Genomic DNA, 15,820 nt, shown 5'->3' on the forward strand with positions numbered 1-15,820 from the left:
ACCAACGACACCAAGACCACCCAACGTCAGCTGGACTAATCCTCCACCGCTCCGTCGTGCATTGTTCTACAGCCAAGATCCCTTGGTAGTAAATATCTACCGAATCGTCGAGATACGGCATCCAACACTATCAGCAAAACAGTCAGTTTCCGTCTTGGCCGACGAAAATCCCTCAGCGGCAGAGTAAGTAGTAAGTAGTAACTAGTATATCGATCAACATGAACAAATCTAAATGCGCCCCTGACAGCGCCATGCCATGCCACGCCACGCCCCTCACAGACGACACCTCCGATAAGAGCACGTCCTAAGTTGTATATTTCACATTGCTACTGCTACCTACATACATACTCATGTGCATTACTCCGTTCGTACCTAGCACGGAGTACGGAGCACCCCGTACGAAGTACAAGTACATACAAGCATGCACACTGCCCCCGCCAAGACGCAACCACAACAAGCATTACCAACAACCACCCTTGCGCTCGTCGACTCCCCTCTCCTCTCCACCCCGCCCCACGAATCCGATCACGGTCGCCCGAATCATGACATGACCTCACGCCGATAAAAAAAAAGGGGGCTGGCCAGAGGCCAAATGCCTGCCAAGACGATAATGCGGGAGGAAGGGATGCACGGCCTGGCTTGGCGTCGGTGGACAGGTACGAGATGAGGGTGATCAGCAGATCAAGGGAGGGAATTTTCTATGTAGATTGTCTTTGATGAGCCGGGGGAAGATAGTTGACATCATTGAATGACTTTATCGCGTTGTATGCGGAGTATAGTCGGTAGTGTAGGTAGATACGTGCCAAGAGTATATTTGGATAACGTCGGTCTTCGTTCTCCGAGATCGAGTCTGGGGAGACAGGGATAGGACGCAATACTTGGGATGATTGTGCATTGATGGTTTCGGTCACTGGTTTATCTTCTATTTGGGGTATCTGAACACATGCCCAGGCGTGATCTGTACTATACAGGATCCGTATACTTCCCTTATGGGGTAGTCGTAGGTCACCAAGACTCCGATTCTAGCGAACTATCAATATCCAAGACAACGAGAACGGGACGCAAGTCGATCCCGCACCCTGTTCTGACCTCACTCTCATAAATAGGCAATGCCCAGTGTCCATACAGCCAGCCAAGAAACCCTAGTGAAACAGAGCCGTGAAACTCGAACATAATCGCGCCTCTCCTTCTGTTATCGGATCTTGGCTTGTGCCTGTCTATCGTCGATCATGAAGTTTAAATCCCACATTAGCCATCCTAACCCGCGACGAATGCTATTGAACAATAACACACTGCACGCAGGCAGCATGTCGATCCCCTCGCATCCCCCCCGAATCTATCCCTGTCTTGCTTGGCATGCCTAGACAAGGTATCCCGGGACAAGCTCGCAGTACGCAGATGCGGGTATACGGTACCTGTAAGACGGGGAATAGGATAACAAAGGATACTGAAACGGTGTCTGGGCTATTTTATGCTTGACTGTGGCCCCTGTATTTAAACCAGGTAGGTACTGGCTGAGATTGATAATCGGCACTGGATGGCCGGGGAGTTTAACGGTGGCTATGCAGATGCCGACGGAGGTGTCATACAAAGAACAAAGAGAGATATTCCGTAGCCTAGCAGGCACTCTCACACCGTCCTTCTAACAATAGTAACAGAGAAGCAGAGCAGGTAGCAATGGCGACACCATCCAATTCGTCTCATAGCCTCCGATCTGGAGAAAATTGGGATCAACCAGGTATCGTGAACACCGCCGATGACTCGCCCGAGTGGCAGAGACTGACAGTGACAGTGACAGCCAGTCCGAGACGCAATACTGTAACGTTTAATCTGTCTGTAGCAGTCTGTGTTTCAACATTGTATCTAGCACAGCCAAGAATATCAATACGTCACATACAATTATTGAGCATATACATCGCAGCACGGGGAGAGGGGAGCGAGCGTGTGCATTATTATTGTGGACTCGACTGTTTTCCCGCAGGGTAGTTCGGGCCACTTACCAAAACGCAGGGAGAGCAACAAATCTACGAACTGGGTGTATTACCCCGGAGCTATACTAAAGAAGGCAATATTTAGGTCTGTTAGAGTCATACCTATGTCGTAGTAACATGCATACTTTCCTTGCGTCACAGGGGAAAAAGAAAAACAAAGCGACTGTCATTCACTGATTAGTTTTTTCCTAATCTGGAAAGACAACACACACCTCCCCGACACCGGACTCAGGTCGCGTCGCGCTAATGGCTAGCAATACTCCGGAGTAGTAAATAGTGATATGCAAGTTCCCTTGCGACCAGTAGCAAGCGCGGAAAATATATCACTTTGCATGATCTCCGAAATGCGACTTGCCAGTTGTGAGGTTCGCGTCGAGGGAGTGTGGGGTGTTTTGTTCTCCTGTCGATCGCTGCCGGATGGGGAGGACGGAGACTCTCTTAGCTTGCGGTCTGGCTTGGAGGGGAATGATTTGGTCGATTATGGGGATCTAGACTATGCTGATTATGTTGCTCGACGTGGCGTGAGTCGTCTTATGCCGTGGATGGATGGCCTGTGTGTTTATTTATTGCTTGTTTGGGTATCGTGCGATAGCGACGAGGACGTAGAGTGTATGTCATCATAGCTGTCGGATTCGTGAAAGGCTTAGGGGAGGTGACTCCGTGATCACACTATCACACACCCGGTATCGTATGTTTCTGTGTGCGATCTCCACAGTCCAGGGCCGGAGTTGCGGTTTTTCCGACGTGGGATTCCGAAGAAGAGCTGTCTGGCCAGGATATTGACCATTGTTTGATTTTGCTTTCTCATCGGTGCGTAGGGGGCGTGTCGGTACCTGACTACTAGGATCTGATCGACGCAGGGTTATATGCAGCCAAGAGAAAATGTAGCATAAGATCTCAACATAATATACAACATATAATCCGATGCACACGACCTAGAAATTAACTGTGTACACAATTCACATGAGGCTGACTGGATGATTTTCCCACTATTACCTGGTGGCGCGTAATGGATTCATCCATACAAAGTAACAGAGAAGAAATTACCAGCCCTGCCAAGAACTGCAGACAAAGACCCTGGAACTACGAACCAAATGAAGCAAGCGTTCAAAGTTGGCAATGAGCAATTAAAATCCGATATGTAACCATAGTCGACGACGCCTCACGCCCACACAACGCTCTTCCCAAACCGAAATCAGACGTGCCGAGTTCCCGCGTGCCGCGTCGGAGTTTCGACACGGGATGCCCGACTGGCCGAGTCTACACCTTACAAACGATTATAGCCAAGACCGAGAGGGGACCGACATAATGGGAAGGCGATGGTCCAATCGTGGGGCGGGAACGAGAAACCTCAATATTCGGGGGATTATCTGCATGAGGTAAGGCAAATTGACAACGCCTGACGGGCACAGACACGCGGGGCTGAGGGAATAATGTACATTGTACGGAGTACGGAGTACGGAGTACATAGTATGTACTATGTTGTACGCACGGAGGACAGGTATTAATTCCATGGGGTTGAATAATATGGAGTCCAGTACGGAGTATACATTACCTACCCCCGTAGCAAAAGAAGCAGCGGTGATAGTCGTTTTTCAAGCTATGACCATCCTACGCCCTGGGAAAAGGAAAGAACATAACGTCATACGTCATACGTCATACACGATTAGCCGCCGAGTCTGAGATTAGGCCAATATACCACGCCGATATTTCTATATTGCGATTGCGTCTAGGCTGTCTAATTTCCGAGCAACAGCGCATTTCTCGTTTCAAATTGCTTGAAGCTCTTCCTGCAGGTGCGGGAACCATATCACGCTAGACCAGAACGGGAATTGGGGTGAGGTACGTGCACGGTACTCCCGAGGTTCGGTCTTGGGTGTATTGGGGGATTGTTTTTTTCGTTTCATTCCATTTTCCGTGTTTTTTTCATTTCGGCCTTTGTTTTCTCCATGGGTAGCCGATTTCTGGGGTGAGCAAATCTGGGATAGCTTGGCGAACAGTTAGGGTAGTACCTTTGGTCTCGGTCTTTGTCTTTATGCAACATAAGCAATTTATTACGAGAATACGGAGTAGCGCTGTGCTGTCAAAGGACGGACCTCGCGCACAGGTGGGCATTGAATCCCGTTCTCCGGACGGAGTGACTAGTCCCAAGGATGATAGTAACAAGCCTTGTCGGTGTGAATAAAGGAGCTAGAAAGAAAATGCCTCACGATCTGAGATCGGCAAGAAAACCGCGGAGACCTTTGTCCGTACAAGCTAGCTACGCGACGCTAGCCTCCTTAGTGGTAAGCTATACTCCGTAATCAAGGAACGATGTGGCAGGCGGGCGATCATTCAGTGGGCCGCGAGGGTTTGATTCAGATGAGAGCTTCCTGCAAGCGTATTTCGCGCCCGCTGATTGCTGGACGGAGCTCTGGTCCCCATCGCACTATTCGCGCTACTGTAGGTACACGGCTGCGAGGCGAAAGCCAAGCCGGTGCTAGGAGAGGTGGTCGATACCGGGCCAGTAGACGCAGATGAAAGGGGATGCCAATGGAAATCATGTGGATTCAGGGATCTGGGTTCGATAATGGAGGGGAATTAAGAAATAAGTTGTGTGTCCCCGTCACGAGTTGGTGATATTAGACATAACCCTTCCACTATATTAACTACCGAGTCGTTAACGAGTGTGATAGACTTTTCTTTAGGGCTATTTATTCAATACGGCATGTCCAAGCTGAAGGAAGGTCCCCCGTATTTTTCATTTCAGTGGAAAATTCACCCCGGTAATTAACTGACTCAGCACTCCCTAACGATCATGATTGGTGGGGGACTGGGGTAATCTCGCTACTCGGGCGTTCCCCGAATCAGAAATGCGCTTTTATGGATTTTCAATGGGGTATAGAAGAACATCGGGTTAGTCTCAACACAAAGCGAAAGCGGCATGATAAGAAGTCATGACGTGATACTGTTATTCTTATCATCCATGGGCTGTCAATTCGCATTGTGCCGACATCCGTCTATTGACAAGGATAAAGCAGAGGCAAGGGAGGGAAAAAGGTAAAAAAAAAAAAAAAAAGAAAAACCACCTGCAGCAAACCTGCATTGCATCCATGGGACGGTGACGCTCGAAGGAAGAGGAAGCCTTCTAGAAGCCATCCAGAACACCCTAAATCGATAACCACACGCACCGGACTCGGATCCACTCCGAGAAATGTCCAAATGGAGAAGATCACCGACTCGGCACCGAAACCTCTCTAGCTCGATTCCTCTAGGGCCAGCCTGCAGTTTACTCTGCACGCAGCAGTTTTGATATCGGCCTCATGCCTCACCGTCCTTTACGACTTACGATATCCAGCAATTGATCTTCAATTTCTCTCTTTCGTTAGTACGCCCGGTTCGGTCCGGCGTGTGGCAATCATAATCATCTGAATGCGAATGGACATTTGCGGCATTTTGTTGCATGACGCAGGACAAGACACATCACGATCGGAAAAACGAGAAAAAAAGCCCGTGCTTCTCGCCGTCAGCACGCTGAATTGATCTAACTATTGATCTCCAGCCCAAGCCTGCAAGCGAGACGGCAGCAGCGGCGCGATCGCCCGACAACTGCGAGGAATCTCCGATGTCTTTGAAGGTTGGTTTCCGGGAATATACCTTCACTAACTACATATCGGGCTTGAGAAGGTGGCGGCGTTGATGTAGAGCCCATATCCGACCGGGAAGAGGTGATTCGCCACGGGCGCATATAGATCAATTTTTATATGGAGTTCTCCGTACTTCGTCTCCGTACAATAGGTATTCTTGGGGTGTGTAGCTTCCGTTCCGGTGGAATGGGCGATCGTGGAACGTCCATGGATGTTTCCCAGCCCCCCAATATGGGCATACCGTGAATCCCCGATTACGTCTGTGATATAATTGGAACTGGGTATTGGGTGCATCATCTGTACGGAGTAGAGTGCAAAGTACGGTACTCCAGGTACAAAGTACACATACAAAGTACAGTAAAGAATAGTAGAATTGACTGTCCCAAGATATATTGATATCTACTATACTCTCGTACCTACGGCTACGGATCTCGTCCCACACCCTCATCCATGGCTCGCCGTGGGGGAAAAAAGCAGAAAAGTCGAAATTTGCCAAAATCCCAATTCTCGATGCTTCGGTTGCCCCATTCGAGGCATTTTCGCATGTTCCCATTGATTGGGATAGACAGCTCTCCACTATGCGCCTCGGTTTTGGGGATTTGGTTTGAACGGTCCTGGACCCGACAGATTTTTTTTAATCAGAACAATGGCCCGATATTCTGGTCCTGATCCATGAAAGAAAAAATTCGGCCAGTGACCTCGGCGGCGTTGAGAACAGTCCCTTCTCAGGATCGTGCACTGCTGGCCTTGGCTGACGTGGATTTTCGAAAGGCTAAACAGCGAGAATCCCCCGGAATGATCGCAACTCAATTGGCCTTTTTTTCCTTTTTTTCCCTTTTTTTTTCCGTTTCCTTTTGCGTTTTTCCTTCCTTTCTCGCACGGGGCTGCAGGGGGACGAAGCGCAGACTGTCCAGCGAATAGGGGCTTGTAGCGGGATTGCCAGAACTCCACTGGCTTCCTAAAAGAGTTTGGCCCATGAGCTATCTGTCTCTGGAGCTGTTCTTCGACCGTCGAGTATGGAGGAGATGAGACAGGGGCTACAGAGTGACGATAGCGGGCTACGGAGAACGGGATTGTCTTTCTCTCTATCTTTTGCGGGATAATCAATAGCTCCCACGGAGGACAGTTCAAGAATGGAAGGTGATCTTTTCTCCGATAGATTATATTACCATGGCGAGGATATGGCCAGACCGGGGAGCTCCATAATTTATTCGCCCTTTACATGTCCGCAATTGGTTCGCGTTGTGTCGGTTCGCCTTCCGCGTAAAGCGCCGGGCACCGTTGATGGGAAGTATACAAGACGGGACGACCTACAGGATTCATTATCGCAAGCCATCGATCGACGTAGCGTCTCTACGGAGGATATTGTACGATGTTCGGGAGACGAGAACGAGAACAGAAATTGTCTAGATCGCGGAGACTCGCGATAATATATCGTTACCGTTACCTATCTCCAACGGCGCGTGCACGATTTCAACCCCAGCCCTGAGGAGATTGGAGATTGGAGATGGAGATAGATGGAGATTGGTCTTCTGGGGAAGACTTGCCAAGGGGACATTCGCCGGAAAGCCGGGGGGAGTGCGGGTGCATCAAAGTATGGGAAACCAGTGACTGTACAGAATATGTACAGACTCCGTCCTTAGCTACTCCATCCTAACTATCATATACATTTCCTACATCCTGATTCGAAACCCTGTCTCCATCCAATCGCAGTCAGCCTTATTCTATTGTATGCACCGCGAAGCTTGACGGTGTCGATGGAGGGTCTGATCGTGGATCATCTCCAGTAATATACATCCGATGACCCCTGCTATGTACATATGCTTTCGAGGATTTACCCGCACTCGGGCAACCCGCATTTGCCATCGTGAACTAGGTTTGTGATTGAATTTTCCGTTTTGGCCATGTACAGTAGGCGATCAATGTATGTATGTGCTGGCCGGATAATAATAGTAGTCTCTGATTGTTGCGACGACGTACGGAGTATAGTGAACTTTATCGATGCCGTCTTTTCTCGATTAAGATCTACAATATATCATATTATACGAGCAAACAAGGTTGCCACTGAGATACCTTGAAGCATTCCGCTGAACTCCGTATAAACACATGTTAGAGTCAGTGCTTGGGAACAGCGTCGGCGATCAACAATGATGAAATCATCGGCCGGCGTCTGCACGCGGTGATTCGATCAAAGCCTTAGTGTAGCTGTTAGTGGGCCTACATGGTCCTGCTGGCCAATCCGGAGCACCGAATTAAATGCCGCTTCTGGGGACGCTCTCCACGAGGCCAGGGGGAAAGAGAGGGCGACGATCGACCGTGGTCAGAGGGACGAACGAGGCAGCTGCAGCGAGGGCAGTGGCAGTAGGACACAGAAGTGCGTGCTGATACCAGCAGCTGAAAAAGAAGGCCCGGGGAAGTTCGACATTAGCTAATTGATGACATAATAGTAAGGTACGGCGCAGGCGTAATCCGTGGGTAAGAAACGGGTAATTTTCAACATGCTTCAACCTCACAACATTGGCATATCCAGATCTGTCAACCGTTTCCGGACCCCTTGCTATGTTAAAATCCCATGCGATATTGGCGTCATCACAGGAACAGTGGCATTTTTTCGTTACCTTGTGCGTTTAGTGTTTACGGGCGAAAGCCGGACTCGGTCGGCAAGACACTGAAGTATATACATATGTCGCTAGCCCTGACATGGGCAAATGAAGGCATATCCGTATCAATGGACTATCTTGGGACTATCTCGGGCTATGTCGCTAAATAGAGAAACATTCTCCTGCAAGGGCATTCCTGCTCTATTCCTTTTTGCCAAGGCCGTGAATTCTCCGTGAAAACACACCTAACCTGCGCGGTATCAGAACTGGTCGTAGTGTGTCTTTTTTGCTGCTATGCTTGGGGTCGCGGGGCACACCCCAGACACAAAAATCGCGCATAGTGTCAGGACCCGGGGCAGAGACTTGCGTAAAATTGTGTACCGATTTTATACGAAAGTGATGTCTGTGGAGGCCAACTCGGCAGCGCGGTGCCGGTAGCAGAGACCTCTAGAGTGAGAGTCGTATCGGTATCGCGTTTTTTCATTGTTTTGATGCTAATCCAAAGGCGGTTCCTGATCCACTCCCTCGACCGTGGCTGCAATGTGACTGGCTGCAGCTGGCTTTAGCTGGCTTTCCGGTACCAGGTTTCTTGGTAGGGCAAGGGGTAAATATTGGTATCGACCGAGATTCATTACAGGGCTAACCCTAAACGGGCAGGAAAAGTGGAAATAAAACAGAAAAAAGTCTAATTATTCCCAAAAGAATGGCCCATGAGCAGGTCGAGCAGTACCTAGCTTATAGCTTCCCCAGCAACCAAATCCACAGGTATCTCTCCCCTCAAATTGACAAACGCGGGATTTCATGCAAATACCTTTCTCCCCCATTTATTTTTTGATTTCTTTTATTTTTTTAATTCCCAATTTTGCAAATTCAATTCCCAAATTCTTTTTTTCTTTTTATTTTTTTTATTTTTTAATTTCCCTCACTCTTTTCTCTCATTATCCACCTACCCACTCCGGTTTTGACCCCCCCCCCCGTAATCCATTATAAAACAGCCCTTCCTTCACCCATCTCATTTTCTTCCTTTCTCTCTTTACATAGGATCTATTCCGACTCTGTCATATCGCCATTCCGTTGTTCTTTCTCATATCGTTGGGTTCCAAGGCTGTGTGAGCCGAAAGCAACAACAATGGCGGAGCGGAGAATTTCCTATGCTGTTGATGTCGAAAATGGTGGTGAGCATCGCACCCGTGAGGCTGATGATGGCAATCTCGACGAGTACTCTGCTTTGAACCGATACATCTCCACTGCCCAGAACAACCGTCGTGGCTCGACCTCCAGCGCCGCTGGCAAGAGCGGTGATGACTCCGAGAAGAAGAAGCCCTGGTGGAAGTTCGGAGGCAAGGTCGTCGGTGGTGTCGAGGAAGGTTTCGTTACCCCCGATGACTGGCTCGAGACCGACCTGCGCGCTGGTCTCAGCAGCAGCGACATCGAGCCTCGTCGCAAGAAGATCGGCTGGAACGAGCTGGTGACTGAGAAGACCAACATCTTCCTTCAGTTCCTGAGTTACTTCCAAGGTCCTATTCTTTATGGTAAGTGGCTTGGACTTCCGTCTTCAGGACGCGTTTCCAGCCAATCAGCCCACTAACGCGTGCTCTCCCACAGTTATGGAACTTGCTGTCTGTCTCGCTGCCGGTCTGCGTGACTGGATCGATCTCGGTGTTATCTGTGGTATTCTTTTGCTTAACGCTCTCGTCGGTTGGTACCAGGAGAAGCAGGCTGCCGATGTCGTGGCTTCTCTGAAGGGTGATATTGCTATGCGTGCTCTCGTTATCCGTGACCGTCATGAGGAGGAGATTCTCGCTCGTGAGCTCGTTGCTGGTGATATTGTTATCGTCGAGGAGGGTACCGTTATCCCTGCCGATGTCCGCCTGATCTGTGACTACACCAAGCCCGAGATGTTCGAGACCTACAAGGAGTACCTCGCCAACACCAACTCCGACGACCTCAAGGAGAAGCACGGTGACGATGAGGATGATGATATCGAGACCCACCAGGGTCCCTCCCTCATTGCTTGTGATCAGTCCGCTATCACTGGTGAATCCCTCGCTGTCGACAAGTACATGGCCGATGTCTGTTACTACACCACCGGTTGCAAGCGCGGCAAGGCCTACGGTATTGTCACTGCTACTGCTCGTCACTCCTTCGTCGGTAAGACCGCCGCCCTTGTCCAGGGTGCCAACGACACTGGTCACTTCAAGGCTGTCATGGACAACATCGGTACCACTTTGCTCGTTCTCGTCATGTTCTGGATTCTCGCCGCCTGGATTGGTGGTTTCTTCCGTCACTTGAAGATCGCTACCCCCGAGGACAACGACAACAACCTGCTCCACTACACTTTGATTCTCCTGATTATCGGTGTCCCCGTCGGTCTCCCCGTTGTTACCACCACCACCCTCGCTGTCGGTGCCGCCTACCTCGCCGAGCAGAAGGCTATTGTCCAGAAGCTCACTGCTATCGAGTCCCTCGCTGGTGTCGATATTCTCTGCTCTGACAAGACCGGTACCCTCACTGCCAACCAGCTTTCCATCCGTGAGCCCTACGTCTCCGAGGGTGTCGATGTCAACTGGATGATGGCTGTCGCTGCTATTGCCTCTTCCCACAACATCAAGAACCTCGACCCCATTGATAAGGTTACTGTCCTCACTCTCCGCCGCTACCCCAAGGCCCGTGAGATCCTCTCCCGCAACTGGATCACCGAGAAGTACACTCCCTTCGACCCCGTCTCCAAGCGTATCACCACTATCTGTACTTGCGATGGTGTCCGTTACATTTGCGCCAAGGGTGCCCCCCGTGCTATTCTCGCCATGTCCGACTGCTCCCCCGAGGAGGCCAAGCTCTACCGTGAGAAGGTCACCGAGTTCGCTCGCCGTGGTTTCCGTTCCCTTGGTGTCGCCGTCCAGAAGGAGGGTGAGCCCTGGCAGCTTCTGGGCATGTACCCCATGTTCGATCCCCCCGTGAGGATACCGCCCACACCATCGCTGAGGCCCAGGTCCTCGGTCTCTCCGTTAAGATGCTTACTGGTGACGCTATCTCCATCGCCAAGGAGACTTGCAAGATGCTTGCCCTCGGTACCAAGGTTTACAACTCTGAGCGTCTGATCCACGGTGGTCTCGCTGGTTCCGCCCAGCACGACCTTGTCGAGAAGGCTGATGGTTTCGCTGAGGTGTTCCCCGAGCACAAGTACCAGGTCGTCGAGATGTTGCAGCAGCGTGGTCACTTGATTGCCATGACTGGTGACGGTGTTAACGATGCTCCCTCCCTCAAGAAGGCCGATTGTGGTATTGCCGTCGAAGGTTCCACTGAGGCTGCCCAGGCTGCCGCCGATATTGTCTTCCTCGCCCCCGGTCTCTCCACCATCGTCGATGCTATCAAGTTGGCCCGCCAGATTTTCCAGCGTATGAAGGCTTACATCCAGTACCGTATCGCTCTGTGTCTCCACCTCGAGATCTACCTCGTTACCTCCATGATCATCATCAACGAGACCGTCGACTCTTCCCTGGTTGTCTTCATCGCCCTGTTCGCTGATCTTGCCACCATTGCCGTTGCTTACGATAACGCCCACTTCGAGGCCCGCCCCGTCGAGTGGCAGTTGCCCAAGATCTGGGTCATCTCCGTCGTTCTTGGATTCCTCCTCGCTGCCGCTACCTGGATTATCCGTGGTACCCTCTTCCTCAAGAACGGTGGTATCATCCAGAACTTCGGTTCTCCCCAGGAAATCCTCTTCCTCGAGATCGCCCTCACTGAGAACTGGCTCATCTTCGTTACCCGTGGTGCCAAGACATGGCCCTCGTGGCAGTTGGTTATTGCCATCTTCATCGTCGATGTCCTCTCCACCTTGTTCTGTGTCTTCGGCTGGCTCGCACCCGACTGGAAGCAGACCTCCCCCTACGATGCTGGCGGTCCCGGCTTCTCCCACAACAACGATGTCGACATTGTCACCGTCGTTGTCATCTGGGGCTACTCCATCGGTGTGACTATTATCATCGCCGTTGTGTACTACCTCCTGACCATTGTCCCCGCTCTTGACAACCTTGGCCGCAAGACCCGCTCCAAGGCCGACACCAAGATCGAGAACATGATCGCCCACCTTTCCAAGCTTGCCATCGAGATGGAGCACGACGCGGAAGGAAAGACTCGTTACACCCTCGGTGCTCGCGCCGAGGAGATCGAGGACAACGAGTAAACGCTCGTCCCTTAGCTTTTTTGCAACTCGTTACTGATTCGAGGTCTAATTTCTCTTTTTTATCTCCCTGCGATTACCCGCAAATTTTGCCGTGCCACCTAATTGAACATGCATGCCGTGGGAGTCAAGAAGGTCGAGTTCCGACTTTTTTCGCTTCCTTTTACCCGTATTATAGACTTTGTGTGTTTCATTTACCCCCCTGGCTGTGGTTTGCTTTCGAGTTGCTAGAGTCATGTTTTTATTCTCTACGTGTATGTATGTCGTTAATAGTGGCACTTAGTCAATCTAAAGGGATTCTAATCATTTCTGTTCCACATTGTAATCTTTCGTCTGATCTTCTCTACTATGGTTTCGTCTGATCTTGTCGTTGCCCATTGTTTGTCTAAACTTGTTTGTCTGCCTTTGGTCTCGACTCTCCCAGTCTCATAGGTGGAAGTAATTCTCCGTTCCCCATACTTTCCCCGGATGAATTCCTGGAGACAAGCTTCACCGTCTCTTTGCATCATGCAGGAAGTATTGAGAAGTACCACAACACTCGACTTCCTACTTTCACCACCGGACTCTCACCTATCCTGGCACTAGTCTTGCTCAATATGAATCTCTAATTTTCCGTCTCATGCAACTAGCTAAGCATCTATACAATCCACTCCAAATGCCTTATAAAAGAACAACCGTAGATCGTGCCCATCGGAAGTAAACAATCACCCACACAACCACGATGCTCCCATACATCCTCTGCCTTCTGTGTCTCCTCCTCCACACCCAAGGAGCCACCACCCCCATCCACCCCATCACCAGACAAACCTGCCAATCCACCGGCCACTGTCCACCAGGAACCCTAATCGTCAGCCGAACCCCCAACGACAAAAACACCACGCACCCAACCCTCCAATCCGCCATAAACTCCCTCCCCAACGACAACACCCCACAAACAATCCTCCTCCTAGCAGGCACTTACACCGAACAAGTAAACATAACCCGCCCAGGCCCACTAACCCTCCTGGGCGAAACAAGCAACCCCAGAGACGCATCCCGCAACCGCGTGCGCATAACCTGGGCCGCCGCCAACAGCGACAGCACCGGCGCTGTCGACAACGTCTTCTCCAGCGTGCTGGTCGTAGCGCCCACGCTCGAGGCTAGCCTCACGGGCTCGGGCCCGACGGGGTATCCCGTGCCGGCGGACACGCCGTTCGGGAATACGGATTTCCGCGTGTATAATGTTGACTTTGAGAATACTTGGGCGGAGTACTCTGATGGGCCGGCGCATGCGTTGAGTCTTAGTCGGGCTAATGGGGGGTTTTATTACTGTGGGTTTTATTCGTATCAGGATACGGTGCGTTTTAACTTCTTTCCAACTGTGCTTTTGGTCTTTTATTCGTTATTCGTTGGGAGTACACTATTCTCACACCAACACCAACACTAATCCCCCACAGGTCTACATAGGCAAACTAGGCAACGCCTACTTCTACCAAAGCATCCTAGCCGGCGAAACCGACTTTCTCTACGGCTTCGGCACAGCCTGGATCCAATCCAGCGCGCTCCAGCTGCGCGGCTGCGGCGGCGGCATAACCGCCTGGAAGGGCACGAACACGACAACCCCGAACAAGTACGGCGTGTACATTGTCGACTCGAGCGTGCGCGCCGCGAACGCCTCCATAGCGACTGATATCCAGGGCGCGTGTGCGCTCGGCCGGCCGTGGAATAGCCAGCACCGGTCGATCTTTGCGCGCTGTTATGAGGACGGCAGTGTTGATCCGCGCGGGTATGTTGATTGGGTTGTTGGTGGTGTTGGGCGCTTCGAGGAGGGCGTTACGCTTATGGCGGAGTATCGGGATTTTGGGCCTGGGGTTAATGTGACCGCGCGGGTTGAGGGGGGTGTTACTTCTGTTCTTGGATTGGGGGGTTGGGAGGCGTATAGTACTCCGCTGAAGGTTTTTGGGGATGTGGAGTGGGTTGATTGGGGGGTTGTTAGGGGGATTGATTCAGTTGGATGGGTCTAGTGAGTAGTGAGATTCTTGTATGAACAGTGCTTGCTTAACTTCTACATCCCAATCCTAATCCTATCAGGCTCCTGACGCATCTCCCCAATAGCCTTCCCCTCCGACGTCCCATAAGTATCAGCATACCTCCCCGCCATCCACTCATGAACGGTAATCGGGGGATATCTACCGCTCTCTGATGTATCCGTATCTGCATCCTCACACCCAGGAAGACACCGAATAGTATAGTTCGGATTCCCCGAAAAGAAGAACGGAACACTAAAGCGCTCCTTGCCACTGGTATTAATCACGCGGTGCAGATTCGACAAGTACCGATCATTCGTCCAGCGCATCATCATATTCCCCAGATTGACCACATACGCCCCAGGGACCGGGGTGACATCAACCCATTCAGAAGAGAGGTTATTCCAGACCTGCAACCCGCCTGTGTCATCCTGCATGAGCATGGTGATAGCACCGAAATCGGTATGTGCGCCGATTCCTGTATTCGACTTGTTAGTTCGTTGGTATTGATTGAAGAATTCACATCCTAAACTAACCTCTCTCTAGATCCGACGCATCATCCTCCTGGGGCGGATACCGAAGCAGTCTAAGAATAGAGACGGGGTGATCACAGAAATCACTAAAAGCATGCTCGTCTAGACCGAGCGTGCGCGCGATGACTTGCATGATGGCTACAGCCAGCTCGATCATCGCGTCGTGGTACTCGTCCATGACGCGGCGGAAGCCCTGAGCGTCGGTCACTTCGGAGGGATACTTATTCGGTCCGTGGCCGAAGCGGCGCTGGACGACGTATGGGTCGTTTAGGGGGAGGTCTTTGCCTAGATAGAAGCCTTCTTTGAGGTCGCCTTTTGTGCGTTTTTCGAAGTTTTGGGAGCGGAGGCGCTCGTAGCCGCGGTTGAAGCCGCCGATGGCTGGGGGTTTTAGTTATGCATGTTTCGTTTTTTTGCTGTTTGATGGAGTTGGGGAGTTGGGGGAGGCTGTATTACCTTGGTTGTATTTCTCTTTTGTTTCTAAGGGGAGGTTGAAGAATTCGCTTGAGTGTTGTAGGACTGCGGTTTGGAGTTCGGTTGGGATGGCGTGGTTGATTAGCTGGAAGAAGCCGAATTGTTCGCATGCTTGTTGGATTTGGTTGATGAGGTCTTCTTTGGTTGAGTCGTTGGCGTAGAAGGCTATTGAGGGGGTTAGGTATTCTCGGCATATAGGATGCTAAGGGCACTTCTTACGGGCGAAATCAATGATTGGGGGTTCGTTAGGCTTCATCTTGGAGGTAGTTAGGTGTAGGAAGTGAGACTATAAAGTCTTTTTATAGCTGTTTATACCTGATCTTGGTCTTATATCTTCGAAATGCGGGGAATTCGTTATCTCTTCACTCAATTTTGTACATGTACTTTACCTATCTGTCGGAAATCCCCGC

General features: G+C 50.8%; 4 protein-coding genes across 4 annotated transcripts; 3 read left to right on the forward strand and 1 right to left on the reverse strand.

Annotated features, from left to right (window-relative positions):
• Positions 1-2,335: 2,335 nt before the first annotated feature.
• Positions 2,336-2,785, forward strand: N7518_002905 (uncharacterized protein; the record flags this gene model as incomplete). Its single annotated transcript, XM_057183832.1, has 2 exons — positions 2,336-2,600; positions 2,712-2,785. 2 exons carry the CDS (start codon positions 2,336-2,338, stop codon positions 2,783-2,785), a joined length of 339 nt encoding a protein of 112 aa, XP_057045282.1.
• A 6,561-nt stretch (positions 2,786-9,346) lies between these two features.
• N7518_002906 (uncharacterized protein) lies at positions 9,347-12,403 on the forward strand (the record flags this gene model as incomplete). The annotated part of the gene is made up of 3 exons (XM_057183833.1): positions 9,347-9,749; positions 9,823-11,174; positions 11,231-12,403. The coding sequence occupies 3 exons, from the start codon at positions 9,347-9,349 to the stop codon at positions 12,401-12,403; spliced, it is 2,928 nt and encodes a 975-aa protein (XP_057045283.1).
• Positions 12,404-13,121: 718 nt separating this feature from the next.
• Positions 13,122-14,403, forward strand: N7518_002907 (putative pectin methylesterase; the record flags this gene model as incomplete). The annotated part of the gene is made up of 2 exons (XM_057183834.1): positions 13,122-13,736; positions 13,837-14,403. 2 exons carry the CDS (start codon positions 13,122-13,124, stop codon positions 14,401-14,403), a joined length of 1,182 nt encoding a protein of 393 aa, XP_057045284.1.
• Positions 14,404-14,444: 41 nt separating this feature from the next.
• Positions 14,445-15,666, reverse strand: N7518_002908 (isopenicillin N synthase family dioxygenase; the record flags this gene model as incomplete). Its single annotated transcript, XM_057183835.1, has 4 exons — positions 14,445-14,884; positions 14,943-15,317; positions 15,393-15,575; positions 15,630-15,666. The coding sequence occupies 4 exons, from the start codon at positions 15,664-15,666 to the stop codon at positions 14,445-14,447; spliced, it is 1,035 nt and encodes a 344-aa protein (XP_057045285.1).
• Positions 15,667-15,820: the final 154 nt, after the last annotated feature.

Source organism: Penicillium psychrosexuale (genome assembly GCF_028828465.1).
Source record: "Penicillium psychrosexuale strain IBT 29551 chromosome Unknown utg000002l, whole genome shotgun sequence".
In the NCBI taxonomy this organism is placed as follows: domain Eukaryota; kingdom Fungi; phylum Ascomycota; class Eurotiomycetes; order Eurotiales; family Aspergillaceae; genus Penicillium; species Penicillium psychrosexuale.